General features: G+C 40.8%; 1 protein-coding gene across 3 annotated transcripts in view; it reads right to left on the bottom strand.

The window, feature by feature from the left end:
- Positions 1-26,043, bottom strand: part of gse1b (Gse1 coiled-coil protein b) — a 521,271-nt gene that overhangs the window by 343,891 nt on the left and 151,337 nt on the right. For all 3 annotated transcript variants that reach the window (XM_060923214.1, XM_060923213.1, XM_060923212.1), the window contains exon 2: positions 5,838-6,003. In XM_060923214.1, the coding sequence (XP_060779197.1) occupies positions 5,838-6,003 (166 nt within the window). The remainder of the gene's footprint in view (positions 1-5,837; positions 6,004-26,043) is intronic.

Here is a 26,043-nt window from a genome sequence, read left to right as displayed (position 1 = left end):
GTTGTACTCTATATACAGTATAGTATGTGCTAGAGTGAGCTCGTGTGGCTATCGCACTAGCATGGTGCTATCGATGCAACCATGGCAACTGAAAGTAGACAAAACATAGGCCACACCCACTAGCGAGCATCATAGAACCTGTGAGCAATCTGAGTAACTGCGTGTATGTTTAGTACTATTGCATGATAACAAGCTGCATAAAGATAATTTAAATGATCATAATTCGTAGTTACGATGAAGTGCGACAGGACAATAAAACCAACGTAAAAAATTATACGAAATGATTCAGTAAGACGTATCTACAGAGTTAAATTCCTCCCATTTCAGTTCTCCTTTCCTCTCATGCCCACACACATCTACAACCTTCGCTACACCTGATTACGGTGACCTAAGCAGGATTGGCTCATCAGGAAGGGGGGGGGGGGGGGGGGCACATAAACAACCGTCGTCTCTATATCTCAAGCTGTTTTCAAAAAGGCAGACAAGCTGGAGAGCTCTAGGCCTCGTCAGATGCTATTTGGAAACCATCTGCTTTGGCAAACGTTGTATAAAATGGTACGATTTTGAGGCAAATCAGCTTTATTACATTCGATATGAACAGATCTGTCACAGAGTCTTACCACCCGGCTGGATCCTCCTGTCTTCGTTCATCGGGACGCCTAACTCGGGTCACTTCTCGGTACGCTTCTAGGCTAGTTTTTGCCGTCTCGGTGTTTGAGGATTCGTGAACGGTGTACACGACATGCACTTGTGCAGCTTCAGTTAGCAGAAGTGTGCTGCGGCTGTGGTCAGTAAGGTCTGAGATACCCATACGTCTCCTCCCATCCCCTCTCCAGCTCTGCTTCCTGTGTGAAACTGGCCTCCTTTTCACCTAAATTGCATTTTCAAGAAATAAAAAAAGAATAATAATAGTGTGTGTGTGTGTGTGTGTGTGTGAGAGAGAAGCTTGTTCGCTCAGATTTCAACTGCATTTCCACTCTCTCCTGCAATCCCAGCAGGCACTCTGTCCCCATCCTCTGAAAGACGGAGCTTGCTTTGTGTGGAACTGCTCATCTGTTTCTCTTTCGCTTTAAAGCCGCTTAACCACAGTGCTGTGGAAGCTCTCGTTCGACCACACGCTTCTGCCAGCTTTCCCACACGCTTCACCAACCAAAACCAGAGCAGAACGAAGGAAGTTGCAACAAACAGTGCTAAAGGTAATGATTTGAAACCTACACGGGGCGTTTATAACACGTTCATGAGCACCGCGTCAATCTTTGTCAAAAATGTCAAAAACACGTGCGGTGACGATGTCACTTTATACCACAGAACTGCTGAATTTTCCAATCTGGATGGTCTGATCTGATCAAACGCGTGTTTATATTAACTCATCATTCGTTCAACATCATAATAACCAGAGGTGGACAAAGTACCCAAGTTTATTACTTAAGTCAAAGTACAGGTGAAATGCTACTCCGGTACAAGTGAAAGTTGTCCAGTCAAAGTTTTACTTCAGTTAAAGTACTGAAGTACTTGCTTATAAAAATACTTCCGTATTAAAAGTACATTTTCTGTCAACACATTGTTGTATTATTGCCACAACGCTTACAAAACCTAATTCCTCTGAAGCAACCGACTGGATTTACTAACTTGTAGAACCTGTAGAATAAACACCTGGTAGAATGTTTATTCTACAGGTTCTACAAGCTAGTCGGTAAATTTGTTGCGACTGACTAGGACAATACTGTCCATCTCACAGGTCTCGTGTGTGTACAATGCACAAATGAATCTGCCTGTGGAATCATGGTGGTTTAATGTTAAGCTAGCTAGTCAGTGAAGCTCCACCTGACGTGCTAGCAAACTCTTTTCAAACTCAAAATCATAAAATCATATTGGGTAGCTAATGTTACTACAGTAGATTTCTACATTCTGTTTATTTGGCAAGATTACGCTAAAGTTAATGTTATTCATGTTAGTGTTACTCTGTTTTTATGAATGAATAAATGGTTTTAGGGCGGCATGGTGGTGTAGTGTTTAGCGCTGTCGCCTCACAGCAAGAAGGTCCAGGTTCGAGCCCCGTGGCCGGCGAGGGCCTTTCTGTGCGGAGTTTGCATGTTCTCCCCGTGTCCGCGTGGGTTTCTTCTGGGTGCTCCGGTTTCCCCCACAGTCCAAAGACATGCAGGTTAGGTTAACTGGTGACTCTAAATTGAGCGTAGGTGTGAATGTGAGTGTGAATGGTTGTCTGTGTCTATGTGTCAGCCCTGTGATGACCTGGCGACTTGTCCAGGGTGTACCCCGCCTTTCGCCCGTAGTCAGCTGGGATAGGCTCCAGCTTGCCTGCGACCCTGTAGAACAGGATAAAGCGGCTAGAGATAATGAGATGAGATGAATAAATGGTTTTATTCACTGAGAAAAGCGATCTTTTTAGATGGCAAGAATTGCATTGTTGCTATGACACTGACCACTGTTTACTGGTATCTGTGTCAGTACTGCACATGTGTTATCGAGCCACGTGAGATTTAAACTTCATAAAAGTGAAATCTGTTGATTCGTGGATTTTGCTGCCAGTAAAAATCACAGAGAGAGAGAAAGAGAGAGAGAGAGAGAGAGAGAGAGAGAGAGAGAGAGCGCAGTGGCACCTGGGGATTTTTTTTTTCAGAATTAGAAGCCTTTATTTGTCACATATACATTACAGTAGCGTGAAGTTCTTTCTCTGTATTTAACCCTGCTGAAGCAGTGAAAACACGGAGATAAAGAGAGAGAGGAGGTGGAGCTCAACATGATTAAGGTTTGAAATAGGGGTGGGGCAATACACCAGTGAAAACATGCATAGAGGGAGAGAGAGAGAGAGAACGGTGGCGCCTGGGGATTTTTTTTAAAGCGTTAGAAGCCTGTATTTGGTGGCTCTGTGTAATGAAGGGAAACGGTGTACTAATCACAGGCAGATATCCAGTTTCAGTGCAAATGGTTGCATCCATGTAAGCCTATTTTTTTTTAGAAATATCATAACTTTTAAAATAGATAAACTGTTATAAAGTTTTATTTTTAGTTTAACCGTGCAGAGGGCACATCAGGGCACTTGCTGTGCTCGGCAACCAGCGTTTATTTTTGGGTTTTGTTTGACTTTAAAGAGAACAGGGTTATTTTCTGTGCTTTTTTTTTTTCAGGGAAACATGTCGAAATTTTGTCTATGCTAATCAGACATTCGCTATGCACGTGTTGGACAGAGATTAAGCAAAAACAAGCAAACAAAACAAAAACATTTTCTTTCACAGAAAACTCCAGACATGATCAAGTAGATTCATCTCTTATCTACGCCACACTTTCATCTTCTGCGCTTCTGAAGCACTCAGGATGGCAGCATGATGTAAGACTCTTGTCATCAGGACACATTTGGACTCATATCCGCCGCTGTAAAGGGAGAGTTTATTTGCTCGGGGTTGTACAGAGTGCATTGGCTCTTAGTGCTTTAATGCGCCACTCGGCAGGTAGACGATGATTAAAACAAACAGGAGCTGACAAGCTGTTTCCGCTCTCTCTGTCCTGCTTCACAAGCATATTGGAATATCCGAGAGATAAGCTAGAGGAGCTAACTTTAGTCAAATCGAGACCCCATCCTTTTACGTTTCCATATTTTTTGTGTGTCAGATGAGAACTAGAAGGCCATCTAGACCACAAAAGTGCAAAAATCACTTATCATAAAAGCTTATCATAGCATCTTAGCTACAGTATATTGCACTGGAAAGCACCAGACATCCCAGTTTCCCTGTAACTCAGTACTGGTATTCCCCGCCAATTATAAGCCCTGAGCTTTTAAAACCACTCGGTTTTCCTCATTTACTTGCCTCATTCGGCTTTTTCTTTTTCTCTTTCCAGCGCAGGATGGAGACAAGACCCGTACTGGATAGCAGCATATGCTAAGAAAAGACACAGGAAGTACAGTTAGGAAGTAGCTGACACGTCAGACTGATTTGTGGCAAAGTGCATTAAAAACCAGTTGCTTTTGTTGAATCCGTTTAAGTTACGTCGTAAATGTCATAATTATGACATGAACAGCACCACGGCGTCGTAATTACAACTCGGGAACTCGTATTTTTCTATGAACCCAGATTTTCTGAGCCAATAACCAAAAGTCATAGCGCCAATACGAACACGATGTCTACGCCATACGGCAAGGTTTATGTGATAATTAGCCACCTCTTTATTTTCTTACAGTCAAGCAATATAAACATTTCATCGCAAGAAGTATTCTCACGTCATCCATTTCTTCTGGCCAAAGCCACGTAATTACAACCTCCGAATTCATAAGCATGAAATTCCGAGAAGCACTTGAAGGCCGGATAAAACAACCCTGCCAAAACCTGTTCTTTCTTATCGCTCAACTGGATATCTCTGATAATGTTGGTTCTTTTACGCTGCTGATGTGTCGTTGGGTTTCTTAAGGAAAGATTTCGGACAGAACTCCTTGTTGTTTACGGCAAAGAGAAAAATGAGACTGGCAAAAGGAACTAAACTAAAGAGGAGTTTATTCTTTGTTCTATGTAGCACACTTTCAGCTTGTCTTAAACCCAGAAAGGTTCCAGGAAGAACTTAACCAGGTCCGATGAACCCCTTTAGAAAGTTAAAAATTTGTTCATCTTTCATTCAAAGAACTATTGAGGAATGCTCAAGGAATGAGAGAAATTACAAACCTGGACTTGCAGGGAGAGAAAAGGTTAAATCTAGAACCGTACAGGTTTTTTTTTTTTTTTAATTATCCTAGAACCCGTCAGGAACATGCACAAACCATGCTGCATCATGCAAGCTTACTGTTTTAGTAGTTTATCCAACATTTGCAGAAAAAAAGGTTAAATCTAGCACCATTAATTTTTTTTTTTGGGGGGGGGGGGGGGGGGGGGTTGTCCTTTACCACCAACATGAACCAGGTGCTAGTTCTGTGTTGGTGCTAGTGCTGGTTTGGACCTGGCTCAACTTGCGAACCTTCTAAGAACTGATTTGCTTTTCTACTGGCTAGAGAGCATTACGTCACTGGATATATCTCCACTTTCACAGCCGCTAGCCCGTCCTGCTAGAGCTGCTAGCCCGCTATGCTAGCGCTGCTAGCGTCAATCACAACAATGACAGACATCGTCGTCTTTTCTTCTCCTTTAGAATAGTCAGACTAGACACTACACTAGCTCTGTTTTTAAAAAAAATTGCAGTCACAAAACTTGATTTGGTCATAATAATCCTTCCCCCAGCCCTGATGTAAGCGGTTCTTGGTTCTAGACCAGCAAAGAGTTGGTTCTCCTCTGGAACCAGTTTTCCTAGCCGAGGGCAGGTTCTTTGGCTTTCAAAATGCAAAGAACTGATTCGAGATTAGGCACTGGCTCCAAACTGGCCCTGGAACTGCCCTGGTGGAAAAGGGGTACTTGTAGAAGAACCCAAACTGGGTTCTTCATTTCTAATGCTGTTGTACATCACTAAGTCTGTCATCTTGCATACACATTCTTGGGAAAAACCCTAGAACAGAGTGTTACCTTGTCAGAGAAGGGTCCAATGCTTGAAGAACCATTATTTAAATAACTATAGGTCAAGTTTCAACCTCCAATATTGTTCTTAAACTGTAGAGTAACAATTTTAGACCGATTTTGATTCATGAATGATCAGACCGTTGTATTTAGAAGTGCTGTTCGGTTCTATGATGATGATGGTGCCATCTGTGAGTATCCATGAGTTTCAAGGTGTAGGTGTAAAAGGATCAGGAAAAATTCAGCATAATGAATGGCTGAAGGAAAAACGCTCCAGGCTAAACCTCTGAAAACCAGAGAGGAGAGCACAAAGAGGATAGAGAATGAAGAAGAACCGCATGGACTCACCTGAAGGTGATCGATTTCTGTCCTCGCTCGAGAGATGAGAACTTGTGAAGGTGATCCCAGATTCCCCAGATGGAGCGTGGACATGCTTGGAAACCTCCCTCAGTGGTGCAGTCAGTTGTCGAGCGTCCTCTTTACTGCTCCCGGCCAATTCTTCCAATGTGGAGCTCTGCAACGGATAACACACACCACCGTAAACCTGTAGATCCATAGAACTTTAGATCTATGACTATCAATGCGTGACTCTAAACAAGCAATCAGGCTATGAATAAATTAAAAAATGATTAGTAACACAAATATTAGAAAAATAATAATGTCATTGATGACGGTGAACGAATGAGTGCTTAAAGTATGCGATAACAGGAAATAACTTGCTTCGTGGATATTCCACAACATGTAACTAATGTAACTATCAAGGGATAAAAAGTATAAAAATAAAACGTGGAAAATTGCTGTTGTATAAGTAAGAGGAATAAAACACATCAGGACATGCTGCGATATGAAAATAATCAACATCGAGGTGGGAACAGTAACTCTGCTTCATCACACCATCCCATCGTTGATTATTTTCCTATCATGGCACACTTAATTGTTACTCCACCAGTGGTACGGCATCAGAGATTGACTCCACTTTGTTATCTCCGACACCATTTTTAGCAACCATCTCTCTTTTGATGAGAGTAAAGAAGAAGAAGAAGAAAAAAGCAAAAACGAGATCCAGCACTTTTAAAAAAAAAGTGTTAACCTCGTCCTTTGGCAGGAGGGATGAGGCACGAGGCCTTGATGCACAACAGCAAGCTTTTGGATGCTTCCTCAAAGGAGAGAAAAAAGAAAGGTTGAGAAAGAAAGAAAAAGAGAGAGAGAGAGAAAGAAGGAAGCAGTGAAGACAGACACATGGGATGACTGTGACAGAAAAAAAAGGCAAGAACATAACAGGAATCTAACAGGAGGAGCTGTCAGGGATGGATGTGTGGGGGGGAGAGGAGTTAAAAGTGGTGGTGATGGCTGTGCCATTGACGAGTGGCAGAGAGATAGGCAGCCGATCTGCCGTGCCTTCTCACGACAAAAGGAAAACCCTGGGCTGATGAAATAAACATGACTTCCTCCCGGATACGGAGAGACAGAGAAACCGTGAGACTCAGAAGTGACACTGTAACTCTTCTGCATTTTGTCAAAAACACATGATGCACACAGGTGCCTAAAAATAAACACGTACCGGCCCTAATTACTTCTCCTGAGGAGCCAGGCGTTTTTCACAGGCTTTGTAGACAGACTGAGAAGGACAAGATGGGGAGATACCAAATTCCTGAGTGATATATTTGATGTGCGAGTTGCTTGGCAGCATGTTTTGGTTGACACACCGGCTCAGAAAAGAACTTCATTAAAGGCTAACTGTAAATACAACTGCAAACATAGCTCCAGTTTTTTGGTTTGTTTGAACTGCTTGAACAAATAAACTACTGTACGCTACATCCATACGGTAAGTCAAGTCTGGGTACAACAAAAACTCAATTTCTGTATGAGATTATTATGCAACGTTAGTGACAGCGTCTCTTGAGCAACATAAAACAACACGGTAGCGAGATTCATATCAAACTCGACTGCGTTTCCTCAGAGAAAATGCAAAGTGTGCTTACTCAGCTGTACCAGAGGGTCACCAACAGTAACTGACTGGATCAGAAATCAGACCTCACACCTTAAAATCTATTTTAAATGGCTGAGCTCAAAGTGTGATTGTGCCGATACAGCAAACCATTAACATCAAGCATGCTAACATGCTAAGGCTAACTTGCTAACAGTTCACATGCTAATATCTCATCTCATCTCATTATCTCTAGTCGCTTTATCCTTCTACAGGGTCGCAGGCAAGCTGGAGCCTATCCCAGCTGACTACGGGCGAAAGGCGGGGTACACCCTGGACAAGTCGCCAGGTCATCACAGGGCTGACACATAGACACAGACAACCATTCACACTCACATTCACACCTACGCTCAATTTAGAGTCACCAGTTAACCTAACCTGCATGTCTTTGGACTGTGGGGGAAACCGGAGCACCCGGAGGAAACCCACGCGGACATGGGGAGAACATGCAAACTCCACACAGAAAGGCCCTCGCCGGCCACGGGGCTCGAACCCGGACCTTCTTGCTGTGAGGCGACAGCGCTAACCACTACACCACCGTGCCGCCCAACATGCTAATATGCTAATGGATAACATGTTTAGCGAGCATGCTGACATGCTAATGACTAACATGTTTATAGCTAGCATGCTAACATACTATGGCTAACATGCTAACATACTAATGCTAATATGCTAACAGTGAGTATATTGACATGCTAATGACTAACGTTAACTGTTAGCATGCTAATAAGCTAAGGGTAATATGGCAATAGTTAACATACTAATATGCTAATGGCTAATGTTAACAGCTAGCATGCTAACATCTAACATTTTAACAGGTAGCAAGCTAACATGCTAAAGTTAGCATGTTAACATTTCACATGGTAACAGCTAGCATGCTAATATGTTAATGGATAACATGTTTATAGTTAGCTTTCTAACACACTAATGTAATATGGATAACATGCTAATGCTAACAGCAAGCATGCTGACATGCTAAGGCTAACATGTTAACTGCTAGCATGCTAATATGCTCAAGCTAATATGCTAATGGATAACAGCTAGCATGGTAACATGCTAAGGCTAACATACCAACCTCAGGTCAAATCCCCCCCGCATATCCATCCCCTCATCTGAAAAATACACTCGTCTTTTCCTTGATTTTCATGCATCCCTTTTTTCCTCCGTTGCCTTCCACTGATTTTTTGCCCATACAAATGAATGAAGCTTTGAGATTCATATACAGTGGTGCTTGAAAGTTTGTGAACCCTTTAGAATTTTCTATATTTCTGCATAAATATGACCTAAAACATCATCAGATTTTCACACAAGTCCTAAAAGTAGATAAAGAGAACCCAGTTAAACAAATGAGACAAAAAATATTGTACTTGGTCATTTATTTATTGAAGAAAATGATCCAGTATTGCATATCTGTGAGTGGCAAAAGTATGTGAACCTTTGCTTTCAGTATCTGGTGTGACCCCCTTGTGCAGCAATAACTGCAACTAAACGTTTGCGGTAACCGTTGATCAGTCCTGCACACCGGCTTGGAGGAATTTTAGCCCGTTCCTCCGTACAGAACAGCTTCAACTCTGGGATGTTGGTGGGTTTCCTCACATGAACTGCTCGCTTCAGGTCCTTCCACAACATTTCAACTGGATCAAGGTCAGGACTTTGACTTGGCCATTCCAAAACATTAACTTTATTCTTCTTTAACCATTCTTTGGTAGAATGACTTGTGTGCTTAGGGTCGTTGTCTTGCTGCATGAACCACCTTCTTTTGAGATTCAGTTCATGGACAGATGTCCTGACATTTTCCTTGAGAATTCACTGGTATAATTCAGAATTCATTGTTCCATCAACGATGGCAAGCCGTCCTGGACCAGATGCAGCAAAACAAGTCCAAACCGTGATACTACCACCACCATGTTTCACAGATGGGATAAGGTTCTTATGCTGGAATGCAGTGTTTTCCTTTCTCCAAACATAACACTTCTCATTTAAACCAAATATTCTATTTTCATCTCATCCATCCACAAAACATTTTTCCAATAGCCTTCTGGATTGTTCACGTGATCTTTAGCAAACTGCAGACAAGCAGCAATATTCTTTTTGGAGAGCAGTGGCTTTCTCCTTGCAACCCTGCCATGCACACCATTGTTGTTCAGTGGTCTCCTGATGGCGGACTCATGAACATTAACATTAGCCAATGTGAGAGAGGCCTTCAGTTGCTTAGAAGTTACCCTGGGGTCCTTTATGAACTCGGCGACTATCACATGCCTTGCTCTTGGAGTGATTTTTGTTGGTCGACCACTCCTGGGGAGGGTAATAATGGTCCTGAATTTCCTCCATTTGTACACAATCTGTCTGACTGTGGATTGGTGGAGTCCAAACTCTTTAGAGATGGTTTTGTAACCTTTTCCAGCCTGATGAGCATCAACAACGCTTTTTCTGAGGTCCTCAGAAATCTCCTTTGTTCGTGCCATGATACACTTCCACAAACATGTGTTGTGAAGATCAGACTTTGATAGATCCCTGTTCTTTAAATAAAACAGGGTGCCCACTCACACCTGATTGTCATCCCGTTGATTGAAAACACCTGACTCTAATTTCACCTTCAAATTAACTGCTAATCCGAGAGGTTCACATACTTTTGCCACTCACAGATATGTAATATTGGATCATTTTCCTCAATAAATAAGTGGCCAAGTATAATATTTTTGTCTCATTTGTTTAACTGGGTTCTCTTTATCTACTTTTAGGACTTGTGTGAAAATCTGTTGATGTTTTAGGTCATATTTATGCAGAAATATAGAAAATTCTAAAGGGTTCACAAACTTTCAAGCACCACTGTAAAATTATACCACAACATCACTGCTGATGTCTCTGCTCTTGGGGAAGCCATGGCCTGAAGGTTAGAGAAGTAGCTTTGGGACCAAAAGGTTGCTGGTTTGATTCCCTGGACCAGCAGGAGTGGCTGAAGTGCCCTGAGCAAGGCACCGAACCCCCAACTGCTGCCCAGGTTGCTCACTGTGGGTATGTCAGGGTCTTGTACATTGCTTTGGATAAGAACATCTGCTAAATGCATGTAATGTAATGCTCTGATTGGTCAGAAGATGATGATGATGATTAATTCTTATGATTTCTGACCTCAGAATGTCTTCAGGCCAATTTTTTTCACTTTCTGGTTTCTTGGTAGCATGATGACCAGCTGAGTTTTTTTTTCACCCTATTAACCTCTAAAGTGAGAAAGAAATCGAGGCTGTTTAGAGAACAACTGTTTATATCTGCTAGAACAAGTGAGAAAAGGAACTTGATTCGTGGATGTTCCCAAGCATGAAATGTAACGTAATGATGGCGTAGCTCACTCCGGCCCCGTCTAGTCCAGAAGGAACGATCTAAAGTTGGCCACCTTGCACAATAAATGTTACAAGCTATATACACTATATACAAGCTATATATAGAAGCGATATCCACCCTAGAAATACTGACCTATTTACCAGAAAGAATCCAAAATGGCGAGGAATTGACCGAGAAGAAGTGATTTTGTTGTTAAGGCTTAATTAGTCCATACCTTCATTAATAATTGTAATTAAGCAAATCTGGGTAGAAGTTATATTCACCCTAGGTACCCCTACTTTCATGCTGGAAAGAATCAAAACCAGTGAAGAATTGAGGGAGAAGAAGCTATTTGTATGGAAACTGCTCGTTAGGGATTGATTAATTACTTCATACAGTAGAAGCTACTGTATATACACCCCAGGCAGATCTACCTTCCTCCCAAAAAGAATAAAAATCAGTGAAGAATTGAGAGAGAAGAGGAGATTTTCATGAAATGTGGACGACGCTGGATGGATGACGGACAACACATGATGGCGTAAACTCATTGCCTGTCGGCCGGATGAGCTCATAATGAATAAAAATTGCAATCCCGACCAAACCGCTGTGGTAGAAGAGGAATAAAACACTTCAGGGCGTGCTGTTATTGGAAGGTCATCACCTTCGGGGTGGTAACAGTAACTACTGTATGTTTCTTATCAGGCCACATCACACCACGCCCCCAAATAATTCAATCTCTTAACCAGTCGTAGATCAATGTAAATTATTTTGTCGAATCAGGATTCATACGACAGGTTCCTGACACTGAAACTGGCTCTTAACATCATCTTGAACATCATCCAGTGTTTCTAATCGACTGGAGCTGTGCTTACAACTAGCACATGGACCGATGTAGGAGAAATATTCAGAAGATGGACCAATGTGGGAGAAATTTGCACGGTCACCTTTAGCCTGCAGGCTCTCAGATACCACATCATCTCCACGTTCCACACACAACCTCCACACAACGCTGCGAGCAACACCGTGACTGCGTTACACACAGGGCTTCAACCTTTCCATATAAATATCTGCAGGTAAACGCTCCAGTTTGTGCGTGTCAAGGGAATCCACCTACAAACACACAACTTAACAGTCCGCACTTCTTCTCGACCAGCCGCTAAGTGCTAAGACTGGATTCCGTCACCTTTCCTCCAACAACTTTCACGAAGATGAGAAGTTTTCAGGGGACTCGGTGAGTCACCAGACACGAGGTTATGATAAAAGAAACTAGATAAAAGTGTTACCTAACCGGAGATGAAGTCTTTATTCTCTTTCCACAGAATTAATTTGACTGAATTGACAGCAGCGGCTGCACAGAGCGAGTGTGTGAGTGAGATGAGTAGGAAAAAAAAGACCTAAAGGACAAATGGGTGGATAGAAAATGCTAAGTGTGTAGGAGATATCGCAAAATATACAGTATCACTATAGTTGAAGATACTGTCATGACACACATGATATGTATGCTAATACAGTTTATATATATATATATATATATATATATATATATATATATATATATATATATGCACACTAGTGCATCTCAAAAAATTAGAATACCATGAAAAAGTTCCTTTTTTCATAATTTAATTCAAAAAGGTAAACTTTCATATATTCTATATTCATTACATGTAAAGTGAAATATTTAAAGCCTGTTTTGTTTTAATTTTGATGATTATGGCTTATAGCTCATGAAAATCAGAAATCCAGTATCTCAAATTATTAGAATATTCCCTAAGATCAATCAAAAAAAGGATTTACAATACAGAAATGTCCAACTTCTGAAAAGTATATTCATTTATACACTCAATACTTGGTTGGGGCTCCTTTACCATGAATTACTGTATCAATGCGGTGTGGCATGGAGGTGATCAGTCTGTGGCACTGCTGAGGTGTTATTGAAGCCCAGGTTGCTTTGATAGTGGCCTTCAGCGTATCTGTATTTTTGGGTCGGGTGTTTCTCATCTTCCTCTTGACAGTACCCCATAGATTCTCTATGAGGTTCAGGTCAGGCAAGTTGGCTGGCCAATCAAACACAGTAATATCATGGTCAGCAAACCATTTGGTAGTAGTTTTGGCGCTGTGAGTAGGTGCTAAGTCCTGCTGGAAAAGGAAATCAGCATCTCCAAAAAGCTCGTCAGCAGATGGAAGCATGAAGTGCTCTAAAATCTCCTGGTAGATGGCTGTGTTGACTTTGGACTTGATAAAATACAGTGGACCAACACCAGCAGATGACATGGCACCCCAAATCATCACAGACTGTGGAAACTTCACACTGGGCTTCAAACACCTTGGATTCTGTGCCTCTCCACTCTTCCTCCAGACTCTAGAACCGTGATTTCCAAATTAAATGCAAAATGTACTTTCATCTGAAAAGAGGACTTTGGACCACTGAGCAACAGTCCATTTCTTTCTTTCCTTAACCCAGATAAGACACTTCTGACATTGTCTCTGGCTCAGGAGTAGCTTGATATTAGGAATGCGAAAGTTGTATCCCCTTTCTTGAAGATGTCTGTTCGTGATGGGTCTTGATACACTGACACCAGCCTCAGTCCACTCCTTGTGAAGCTCTCCCAAGTTCTTGAATCAACTTTTTTTGACAATCCTCTCAAGACTGCGGCCATCCCTGTTGCTTGTGCACCTTTTCCAGCCACCCTTTTCAGTAATGACCTTTTGTGGCTTACCCTCCTTGTGGAGGGCATCAGTGATCATCTTCTGGACAACAGTCAAGTCAGCAGTCTTCCCCATGATTGTGGTTGTGTGGACTGAACTAGACCGAGAGATGCACTGTGTTCATACTGTTTTACTCAAACTCGAAATGAAATATTCTAATATTTTGAGATTTTTTTTTATGTTTTTGTACTGTATGCCATACTGATTAAAATTAAAATAGAAAAATGCTTGAAACATTTTAGTTTGTAATGAGTCTATAATATATAACATTTTCACTTTCTTAAATAACTGATGGAAAATATTGAACTTTTTCACAATATTCTCATTTTTTGAGATGCACTAGTATATATATATATATATATATATATATATATATATATATATATATATATATACACACACACACACACACACAGCTTTATTCCATCCACATTCACTGGATATGAGCCATTGCGCGCTCTGATTGGCTACTCTACTACAAAGATATCAACTCATATACCGTGAGTAGAGAAAAACAAAATGGCGGCGCGTGTTACTGAACCAACCGAGGATGAAATAAAAACTCTACTCGAAAACAAAACCCCAAAATATGGAAAGAAAGTATTTGATGGTAAGAACGTATCTTTTTTATTTTTCAATAATTAATATTGTCGCATTTTTCACAAATTGCTCCTGTCATTTTGCCGGTTTGTTTACATTCTTCATCTTTCAGCATGAAAGGAGAACTGAAGTCATTTTTAAACTTGCTTTATTTCTTAATTAACATGTTATTCAATTACGTTTTCGGTTTTAGTAACCTTATATCGTGACTCGTATTGGCAACTAACTTAAATATTATACTTATCGGCCTATTCGGTTTTTAGCCGTGTTGAATTTAGTTCGTTTGGTCCACGGCAGGCGTCGCTTATCCGCGCGATCTTCACGAGACTTGTGCGAGACTTCGAAACGTGACGTGTCAGAGCAGCCATTTTGAAAACTGTTTTCCAAACGAAGTATTGCACAAAAACGAGTTTAAATGACGATTACTGCCTACTTTTTGCAAACTTTCCTGATTGCCATCAAAACAAACAAAACTTCCGGCTTCAGCATTTGAAAGAGGGCGCGCGCGTCTTTTGACAACGTTGGCAGATGTTGGTGACTTTGATTTCCACTGTACATTTTACTTCCGTCCTACGATGTCTTGCACAGGTCTCAAAGAATCTCATTTACGGCCGTTGCTTTGACGTATGGACTGATATATTACAGAGCATATTTCAAACACTCATCACTTGCTGTAGCAGTGACAAAATAGCGATCAAAAATGCATTCCGATATTTAATAAAATGAGATAGAATTTTGATAATAAAAAATTTGTCTTCAGTTCCCCTTTAAAGCTAGATGGCCTTTCAATTTCACAAAATCAGTGAAATTTAGTTCCGGCTGAAATTTGCTGATTGTGATATATATTTATTTCTCTAATATCTCACAAAATATCAGGCCATTCTGTGGCTGGGAAGTTATTTAATTTGAGGGGATTAAAGCGAATAATGTGCATGAAATCGTTCGCTTCGTGCAGTCAAGCAGACAGAGGAAGTCCGTGTGTGCGCATGTGCAGGTTTACCTTTGACATCATTCTGTCGCTAAACGAACAGCTGATCACACCGAGGTGCTCGCTGAGCGCCGATATTTATTAGTTTGGTCCTGCGTTTCCGTTCCTTCGTATAGAACATAACGTCTTTTCTTCTCGCTTTCAGTTCCTGTAGTCAGTCTTTCACGTTTCATTCGCACACTCACATCCTCCATTTTTCTCTCCCATTTCAAATTTGTATCCCACAGTGCCTTGCGTGAACGGGGAAAACCCACCACGTAGTATCTTGTATTGTGTCATGGTGAAGCAGAAAAAAATAGCGGAGAATTTAGGACCGCGTGGCTCTAAATTCATTAATTGTTCTATATATAAAATTGGAAGTCTGTGATTCGAATTCAAGAGCTTTCGGTCCACTAAACAAAAATAATTGGGTGTCGGGGAAAATTCTTTTTATGACCTACACTTGAAAAATCTGAAAGGCAGTCTCGCTTTAAAATGTGTTGATTTTTTTTTTTTAGACTGGTTCAAAAGCTCAAAGAAGTTTGAAAATTACAGAACTGAAATGTCCAAGGAAGAATGAAATAAATGTCTAAAGCTTTTCTATACCTTGACAGCATGACAGCAAGATGGCACTTTCTACAAAAAAAAACAACAACAACACTAAAGTCAATTTGTATAGCCATCGATAGGTTTTTAAGAAGTTCACATAAGTGGAAACGATTTTGTCTGACATCTTGTATAAAGTTTTTATTCATCGAATTTACAAAAAATAAAAATGCTCTGTTTCTCAAAATCCAGTGAATGTGCATAGAATAAAACGGTTATTCCACTCAATCTTGTTGTACATGACTATCAGCCCATGTACGACTCGACTTCGTGGAATAACTGTTAAATATCCTGCTATATGCTGCATATGACACCTTTACACCTGCTCATTCGTGCAATTATCCAATCAACGAATCTCGAGCCAGCAGGACAACATGCAAAATCATGCACATAGAGATCAAGAGCTTCTCAGTGATCTCAGTGACTTTGACCGTGGCATGGTGGTGAGTGCCAGATGGGCTGGTTTGAATATTTAAGAAACAGCTGATCTCCTGGGATTTGAACACACAGCAGTCTCTACACACAGAATTTTTGGAAAAAAAAAACAGAGGACAGAGGAGTAGCACCAGAGCTGACAACAATGCTCCAGTAACTCAAATAATCACTCTGTACAACCGTGGTGAGCAGAAAAGCATCTCAGGTTGAACGTTAAAGTGGATGGGCTCGAAGAAAAAAAAAAAAGTCACTTGGTCTATATTTGTATTCATATTTTGCAAACTTGTACACAAGTATCCGCACCGAATTCAATTCCGCGATCATGATGGACTGTACAAAGGAAGAAAGAAGCTGTCAGGTGGTCTAAGAAAAATGATGTGAACGATTAGGGTTAAAAAAAAAAAGAAAAGGCAAACAGCCAAGAATGCATTAAGTCCATTTCTACACCTTTAACAGGGTTTTCAAGACAGGTATAATTAACAATATTAAATGTTAGGTGTTCGAGACATTGCTAAAAGTCAGGGCTTTGGGGTTGTGCTGAAAGAAAGCAATTTATCAGCTGTATAAGTTTTTTTTAATTTTGCCTTAAAGCTGTTTGAGAGAATTTCTGACTGCTGATTAATGGGAAGTGGCTGAGAGAGTCCAATATAAAGCCAATTAGTTTTGTAGACAAGCACTGAAGGCACACGTTTGAACACAAATCCCTGCATGATGATGCATTTTGATGTGAAAGTGAGACACACACACACACACACACACACACACACACACACACACACACGCACACACTCTGCTCTGGTTAAAAGCTGATGAGTAAATATGCTCAAACAGGAGGCCAGTCGTTGCCGGTACCGACCCCATCGACCCGTCGAGCCGGCCTCCTGAGCCTAATTAGCACTGAACTTCCTGTGAGGGACAAACACCAGCCGCTTCCATGCCATCTCTAATGAGAACAGAAGAGCTCGACATGGGTCATGTCCCTTACCACCTACCTCTGCCATGTCCTCTTCCCTGCAGCTTCCAGACACCACAAGCTCAAGACAGTCTTTCAGTACAACTGCACGCCTCTCGGCCTTCGCCACTCAGCTTTCACCACTCACCCGCTTAATTAAACTCGCTAGAGACAGCGGGAGCCGTGCAGATCCAATATTACTGTACATATTACACTCAAGTGACAAGGAGAAAAGGCAAAATTATATGCGGCAAAGGTCACTGAGGCCAATAAAGACAGAACAGACATGTGGAGTGATTAGAAAATGTAAAAAGACAAATGATAGGTCATCATACCTGTGTTGTATAACTACAGTGGTGCTTGAAAGTTTGTGAGCCCTTTAGAATTTTCTATATTTCTGCATAAATATGACCTAAAACATCATCAGATTTTCACACAAGTCCTAAAAGTAGATAAAGAGAACCCAGTTAAACAAATGAGACAAAAAATATTATACTTGGTCATTTATTTATTGAGGAAAATGATCCAATATTACATATCTGTGAGTGGCAAAAGTATATGAACCTTTGCTTTCAGTATCTGGTGTGACCCCCTTGTGCAGCAATAACTGCAACTAAACGTTTGCGGTAACTGTTGATCAGTCCTGCACACTGACTTGGAGGAATTTTAGCCCGTTCCTCCGTACAGAACAGCTTCAACTCTGGGATGCTGGTGGATTTCCTCACATGAACTGCTCGCTTCAGGTCCTTCCACAACATTTCCATTGGATTAAGGTCAGGACTTTGACTTGGCCATTCCAAAACATTAACTTTATTCTTCTTTAACTATTCTTTGGTAGAACGACTTGTGTACTTAGGGTCGTTGTCTTGCTGCATGACCCACCTTCTCTTGAGATTCAGTTCATGGACAGATGTCCTGACATTTTCCTTTAGAATTCGCTGGTATAATTCAGAATTCATTGTTCCATCAATGATGGCAAGCCGTTCTGGCCCAGATGCAGCAAAACAGGCCCAAACCATGATACTACCACCACCATGTTTCACAGATGGGATAAGGTTCTTATGCTGGAATGCAGTGTTTTCCTTTCTCCAAACATAACGCTTCTCATTTAAAGCGAGAAGTTCTATTTTGGTCTCATCCGTCCACAAAACATTTTTCCAATAGCCTTCTGGCTTGTCCACATGATCTTTAGCAAACTGCAGATGAGCAGTAATGTTCTTTTTGGAGAGCAGTGGCTTTCTTCTTGCAACCCTGCCATGCACACCATTGTTGCTCAGTGTCCTCCTGATGGTGGACTCATGAACATTAACATTAGCCAATGTGAGAGAGGCCTTCAATTGCTTAGAAGTTGCCCTGGGGTCCTTTGTGACCTCGCCGACTATTACACGCCTTGCTCTTGGAGTGATTTTTGTTGGTCGACCACTCCTGGGGAGGGTAACAATGGTCTTGAATTTCCTCCATTTGTACACAATCTGTCCAACTGTGTGATAGATCGCTGTTCTTTAAATAAAACAGGGTGCCCACTCACACCTGATTGTCATCCCATTGATTGAAAACACCTGACTCTAATTTCACCTTCAAATTAACTGCTAATCCGAGAGGTTCACATACTTTTGCCACTCACAGATATGTAATATTGGATCATTTTCCTCAATAAATAAATGACCAAGTATAATATTTTTGTCTCATTTGTTGAACTGGGTTCTCTTTATCTACTTTTAGGACTTGTGTGAAAATCTGATGTTGTTTTAGGTCATATTTATGCAGAAATATAGAAAATTCTAAAGGGTTCACAAACTTTCAAGTACCACTGTATGTTTACTCAGAGTAGACTTCATATTGGCGACATAATAATACGGACGAGCATCTCACTATGAGCTTGTCTTTATTTCCTAAAGCAGGAAACCTCTTTCACATGATGAACCTGTGCTCTCTCAGTACTGTTTCATCACTCTGTTGATTTAGGGTGTTTTCACACTTGGTCCCTTTCAGCCATCTAACCGAACTCAGATCGATGACTCAGCATTTTTTGCGCATATGTGGACACTCCAACCGTACCCAGACCCCTTTAAAGCAAACCGAACTGAGACCACCTCAGGAGGTGGTCTCAGTACGGTTCACTAAAAATGAACGGTACGGTTCGCCTAATCTGCGCATTGTGAACAAAAAGCGCACCGGGTTCACTTCGCCTTTTTCACTGTAGTTTAACCTTCTTCGTTTGCCGTAGTTGGTCACGTGACTGTAGCAGGGAAACTCAACTTCCTTTTGGAACTTACCACAGCCGCTTTACAGTTCTCTGAACTTACTGACTGACGAGTCGGCCACAATAATATAACTATATTATATATATATATATATATATATATATATATATATATATATATATATATATATATATATATATATATAATTAATAAATATATAAATATATAATATAATAAATTTATTTCCTTAATCCGCACTATTTTGATCAAAGAATACAGCAGGGCAAGCATGGCAGCAGACATTTTGATTCAAGAGAAAATTACCCAGAATTCCGTGCACTGGGGGTCTGAGGGCTCTAGAGGACCTGGTGTGAACAGAAAGAGGACTGAGGCCCCATCAAAGCTTAACTGGACCAGAAAGAGAACCCAGTCCTCTTTGTAATAAATTCACAGTGTGAACACAAAAAGAACTGAGTTCTTTTTCTGTTGGTTCACTTTTTGGTCCACTTAAAGAGGACTGAGTCTGGTTCCTTTAAAGGGGACCAGGTGTGAAAACACCCTTAGAGTATTATCCCTACTGAAAAAAAAATCCCACTCATTCTTTACTCAGGCATTTCTTACTGAGCCACTTCACTGTTAATGCAAATTTTGATCTGAGGTCCTTTCGAACAACTGGAATTAAGCTGGAAAAAATTTGCGTCCGTCCTTGATGAAAAGTGCGATACTATTTTGTGATTTTGTGTCTTTAGAGTCACAGTTCTGTCCGATATGATAGCTGTAAGTTTTAGTTTCCTGGCAGAGGAATTTGCCAGCTTTTGATTTAAATTGTCCTGGTATTTCAGGGAGTCCATGATGCCACGGACCCTAACAAGGTTTCCAGGGTCTTTGGAGGAAAAACAGCCCCAAAACATCACAGAACTTCCATCATAACTAATGGTACAAATGGAGTTGTGAAACAGTTACGTACTCGGAGATGGAACACTGTTCGTTATTCATCCTTCGTGATTCTTAAGTGTTTAATGGATTGGAATGTATATGTACTGTATATAGTGCTTGTATTGCATTTATAATACAAGGTGGAGCAGGAAAGAGGAAAAGAGTGAGAGAGAGAGGGAAGAGAGAGGGTGGAGGGAGGGAGAGGGAGAGAGGGAGAGGGGAGAGAGAGCAAGAGAGAGGGAGAGGGGACAGAGAGCGAGAGAGAGAGAGAGAGAGAGAGAGAGGGAGGGAGGGAGAGGAGAGAGAGAGGGAGAGGAGACAGAGAGCGAGAGAGGGAGGGAGAGGGGACAGAGAGAGAGAGAGAGGGAGAAGAGAGAGGGAGAGGGGAGAGACAGCAAGAGAGAGAGAGAGGAGGAGGAAAGAGAGAGGGAGAGGGGACATTGAGAGAGAGGGAGGAGAGAGAGGGAGAGGGGAGAGAGAGAGAGCGAGAGAGAGAGGAGGAGGAGAGAGAGAGAGAGAGAGAGGAGAGGAGAGGGAGACTGAAGGCTGGCTGGTCGAGTGTATTGACATACTCCGACATCTCACTCCTATCTGGGCACAGCCATTTCTTCTCTCTCTCACTCTCTCTCTCGTTTTCCCAAGACACTTCATCCCCCTTTCCGAACACAGCACCATATTCTGGATATAGTCCACACCCAGGCAGTCGGTTCTTCAAGATTAACAAAACCCAAAAATAAACTTCTTTACACTGACAGATAATATCCGTACAAGACATGTTCGCGTGCTCATTTATTCATATTTGTCCCTGTATACAGATTTTATTTTAAAAGAAAAACAATGTCCCTGGGCGCTGACATCTCACAATATCCAAGGTTCAAATATCACACTCTGTGCACACATCATTACATCCCTTACATGCTACATGCCTTACCAAGGCTGAGATCTAGTGGATACATCGCGTCTAAATTATTGCTGACTGCCTTTCAGATTTTTTCAAGTGTAGGTCATAAAAAGAATTTTCCCCGATACCCAATTATTTTTATTTAGTGGACCAAAAGCTACTGAATTTGAATCACAGACTTCCAATTTTATTTATTTATTTAAAAAAAATAGAATAATTAATTATTTTAAAATGCATATTCTGGAACAATTTCGTTTTTTTATATGAAAGTTTGTCCCTTTACACACTCATCCAGAAGGGTAATTTTGCACAAGGTCATCTGTCTACAGCAGAAAAAAAATAAAATAACAAAACGCATCTGGAAAAATCCCAAGGGACTCTGGAGGCAGAATCGTGACGTTACCTGCGGAAGCGCCAGCAGGCTACGAGAGCTTTGCGCAGTTTCAGTGCACAGCCTGTGTAGTCCAAGCGCTCTCATTTCTCTCTCATTGTCCGGTCTTTTGGGAAACGATGAGTACTAATCCCATCAAAATTGGTGTTGCTACAGCCTCCTACGATACATCTGTTAACCATTTTAATAATTACGTGATAACGTTGAAGAAATTTGCAGAAAACCACCAGGTCATTTTCTCATAAACAAACCAGCGCTGACGTAGGATTCAGAGGGAGGCGTCCCGCACGTGATGTCACGAAAATCAGTGTTTGCCGGGAAATCCAAATGCCAAGTTTTTTCAGAGGCGGACCAATTCGCCTCAAATGGCTTGATTTCAACTGAATTTTTCTGGTATTGCACAAGGTAAAAAAAATAGCAGAGAATGCAGAATGCTACAGATATTTGACCAAAGTTTAATATAAAATAGGAGAATTACATTGATCTTGTTCCTGAATTTACCCGTGATATGCACTTTAAGGCCATGTGGCCCTAAATTCTCCACTATTTTTTCCTGCTTCACCATGACCCGATTCAAGATACGATGTCATGCATCACGTGGTAGGTTTTCCCCGTTCGCGCAAGGCATTGTGGGATACAAATTTGAAACAGGAGAGAAAAATGGAGGACGTGAGTGTGTGAATGAAACGTGAAAGAGCGACTACAGTAACGGAAAGAAAGCGAGAAGAAAAGACGTTATGTTATATACGAAGGAAAGGAAACGCAGGAAATATCAAACTAATAAATATCAGCACTCAGCGAGCACCTCGGTGTGATCAGCTGTTCGTTTAGCGACAAAATGATGTCAAAGGTAAACCTGCGCATGCGCACACACACACACACACACACACACGGACTTCCTCTGTCTGCTTGACTGCGCAAAGCGAGCGATTTCATGCACATTATTTGTTTTAATCCCCTCAAATTAAATAACTTCCCAGCCACAGAATGGCCTGATATTTTGTGAGCTATTACAGAAATAAACATCACAATGAGCACATTTCAGACGGAACTAAATTTCACTGATTTTATGAAATCGAAAGGCCGAATCGCTTTAACGCTGGAATTTGTGTGTTGGGATAAAGTAGGCGGAGTCAAGTGAATGTGTATCTCTGACTTTGACTTGGAGCCACGTCGTCCATGTTTTTTTTTTTTCTTCACAGTCATCATTCTAAGAACATCTTCTGAAGGTCATATGACAGGAACTAGAATCTAAAATTGTTTTTGTTTCATATTTCACTCTCAACTGAAAATAAACGACACCCCTCCGTGCAGTATTATAGTATTGTTATTTATAATTTGTAACGGATTACAATAAACTGACCCAAGCAATTTATTGAAACTTTGATTTTAAAAAAAGTTGCATACTTTTTTTCTATATTTAGATTGAACATTTTGACCTGAGCTGAACATACGGATTAATTCCGAGTCCAGTTCTAGCCCCATGCTGTCCCATGCAAGCGTCTGCAGCACAGCAAGAGCTGCTCGAGCACAGAGAGTTCGGGACTCGTTCACTCGGGTGACCATTTCTGCAGTGCTGTTTAATGAGAGTCTGCTGACTTCAGGTTTCACTGCAGATACAGAGAGAGAAATGAATCACAGGACGTGAGTGGGAACGCAAGGATGTGACCTTTAACATGGGAACGTGCATCGGTGAGATAATACCGAGGATTTGTGAGGAGAATCTGAAAAATTATTTAAATTAAATGTATTTATACTGCAGGAAACAGGAGGAGAAGTGAATTTCTGATGATTGTTTTAGATCAGGGCGTCTAAGACGTTAGATCAGATCATAATGGTCCATTGTAAATGGAAATGTGCTCATGTTGGAATGTAATGAATTACAAGAAAACCTTTAAAGTGATGTGAAATGTAAAATTCAGTGTTGATTTCATTCTGCATCACCTTATGTTTTATATAAAATGTTTATGCTGCAATTAAACGTCTTAATTTAATATAAGTGTATTATTTTGAATTATACAGAAAGAAATTATATACAGTATAGGACACAATATGTGAACTTTACCGTCATGGCAATTGTAGTGTATCTGTCCGTGTGTGTGACGTTTTTACAAAGCTTTTTCAACCTTTGCCTTATTTTTTTTCTTCTTTATAATACCGAGATGTGTTAGCCTACAGTATGTTTCACACATTTGTCCGATGTTTGATGATCATCGCGCTTGTATGAATTTCTACTGAATTACGGTTGCATTTTTAAAGGTGCAATCTACAATTTTACTGGACTTCCTTTCCTTCCCTCCAAAACCCCGCCCCATAAAAACACATCTGCATGACAGTGCAAGAAGCAGCGCTTGCTTACAAGCATGCAGGCCCACCGCGTTGTCTACCATGTGATTGTATTTCGATAATCCATATGATCAACTGTATAACAAGAGCGCTCTGAGAGCACAATATCCCCTGCTGGCAACTAGGCTGTAACTCTGGTAAAATGCGACCGAATTGAACAAAATTGCAATATGCATATTACTGACATATAACAAAGAATCCTGTCAAGTTTCGTGAAATTCCTCCAAAAATTGTGAGAGGAGTTGAGTTCAGAAGGTGAGCACCCTTCCCAGGACAGATAGATGGACAGATGGACAGACATCGCCACAACATAATCCCCCTTCGGGCCTTTCAGCCAGTGGGGGATAAAAATTGTGAGGGAAGTTGATTTCAGAAAGCAAGCACACCTTGATGAAATTGCCAAAGTACAAGTTTGTTAATAATCAAGGGCATAACTCTGGTAAAATTTGCTCAAATTCAACGAAATTTATATACACATACTGTATAACTGTCATATAACAAAGCCTTTTGCCAAGTTTGGTGAAATTCCTCGACAATTTGTGAGAGGAGTTGATTTCAGAAGAACGTACACCCTCATGAAATTGTCAACGTACAAGTTATTTAATTAAGGGTCAAAACTCTGGGAGAAGTTTCACAAACGAAATTAAATTGCAACATGCGTATTACCGTCATATAACAAGGCCTTTTGCCAAGCTTCAAGAAATCCGTCCAAAAATTGTGAGAGGAGTTGATGTCAGAAGGAAAACACACCTTCATGAAATTATGAAAGTACAAAGTTGTTAATCAAGGGCCACAACTCTGGTAAAATGCAACCGAATTGAACAAAATAACAATATGCGTACTATTGACATACAACAATGCCTTTTGCCAAGTTTTGTGAAATTCCTCCAAAAATTGTGAGAGGAGTCAATTTCCACACTCTCATGAAATTGTCAAAGTATTATTTTGCTAATCAAGGGCCACAACTCTGGTAAAAATTTTCACATACAAAATTAAATTGCAATATGTGTATTACCTTCATATAACAAGGCCTTTTGCCAAGCTTCAAGAAATTCGTCCAAAAATTGTGAGAGGAGTTGATGTCAGAAGGCAAACACACCTTCATGAAATTGTGAAAGTACAAGGTTGTTAATCAAGGGCCACAACTCTGCTAAAATGCAACCCAATTTAACAAAATTGCAATATGTGTATTACCGACATATAACAAAGAATCCTGCCAAGTTGCGTGAAATTCCTCCAAAAATTGTGAGAGGAGTTGATTTCAGAAGGTGAGCACCCTTCCCGGGACGGATGGATGGACAGACGTTGCCACGGCATAATCTCCCTTCGGGCCTTTCATCCAGCGGGGGATAAAAATAGACAACTCGCTCCTGTTTGCTCCCATTCTAAAGAAATGAAGCAAAAATACCTCGGCAAAAATCTGTTGACAAATTTGCAACCTGAGTATGCACAGTAGAGACTTTGTCCTTCTCGAAACGAGAAGCAACATGAGGTACACCTGTAATCCTTTGGTACCCCGCTCCTTTCCAGTATGTTGCAGAAGGTGTTCACGTTGGTAATCAGTCTTACATCGATCCGGAGAGTTTAAACAGTTTCAGCTGGAGATATTTCGCTGATACCGATGTGTTTAATCAGGACATTTATCAGTAGGACATGAACTGGACAGATTAACTGTGGTTTCAGGAAGAGCAGCTGGTTTAAACCGCAGTCTGCTTTCTGTAGTGAGTTAAAAATGTATGATTTTGGACACCGACTTATAAAATCCATCCTTGTCTTTATCGATAATGTGTGTTCACTGATGAACAAATGTATTTTATGCAGATTTCGAGAGCTTGTTGGCTGGACGTTGTTAATACTGAAATAATATTGCTATCATGCATACATGTCAACCTATACGGAATGTCCGTATTTTATACGGATTTGATTCAATAAACGTAGTATACGGGCGTACAAATAAAGTAATATGGATTCTTTAAAAAAACCTTCAATATTTATTTAGAGCTATAATCAATTCCCACGATGATAAAAGACCGCATCACATTTACAAACGTACTGTACAACCACAGAAAGCACAAACAGCCAGTAAAGAGTCTTATGAAATCGCGCGTTATCTTGTGGTAGCGAGACTTCGTTCCACTTTTGATCATGCACACACCGCATTGCAAGAATCCTGCCACCTGACCGACTTTCAGTAGCAACTGA

This window comes from Neoarius graeffei, chromosome 6 (assembly GCF_027579695.1).
Source record: "Neoarius graeffei isolate fNeoGra1 chromosome 6, fNeoGra1.pri, whole genome shotgun sequence".
In the NCBI taxonomy this organism is placed as follows: domain Eukaryota; kingdom Metazoa; phylum Chordata; class Actinopteri; order Siluriformes; family Ariidae; genus Neoarius; species Neoarius graeffei.
The sequence above is the reverse complement of the archived record's forward strand: the minus strand, read 5'-3'. Positions and strand labels throughout refer to the sequence as shown.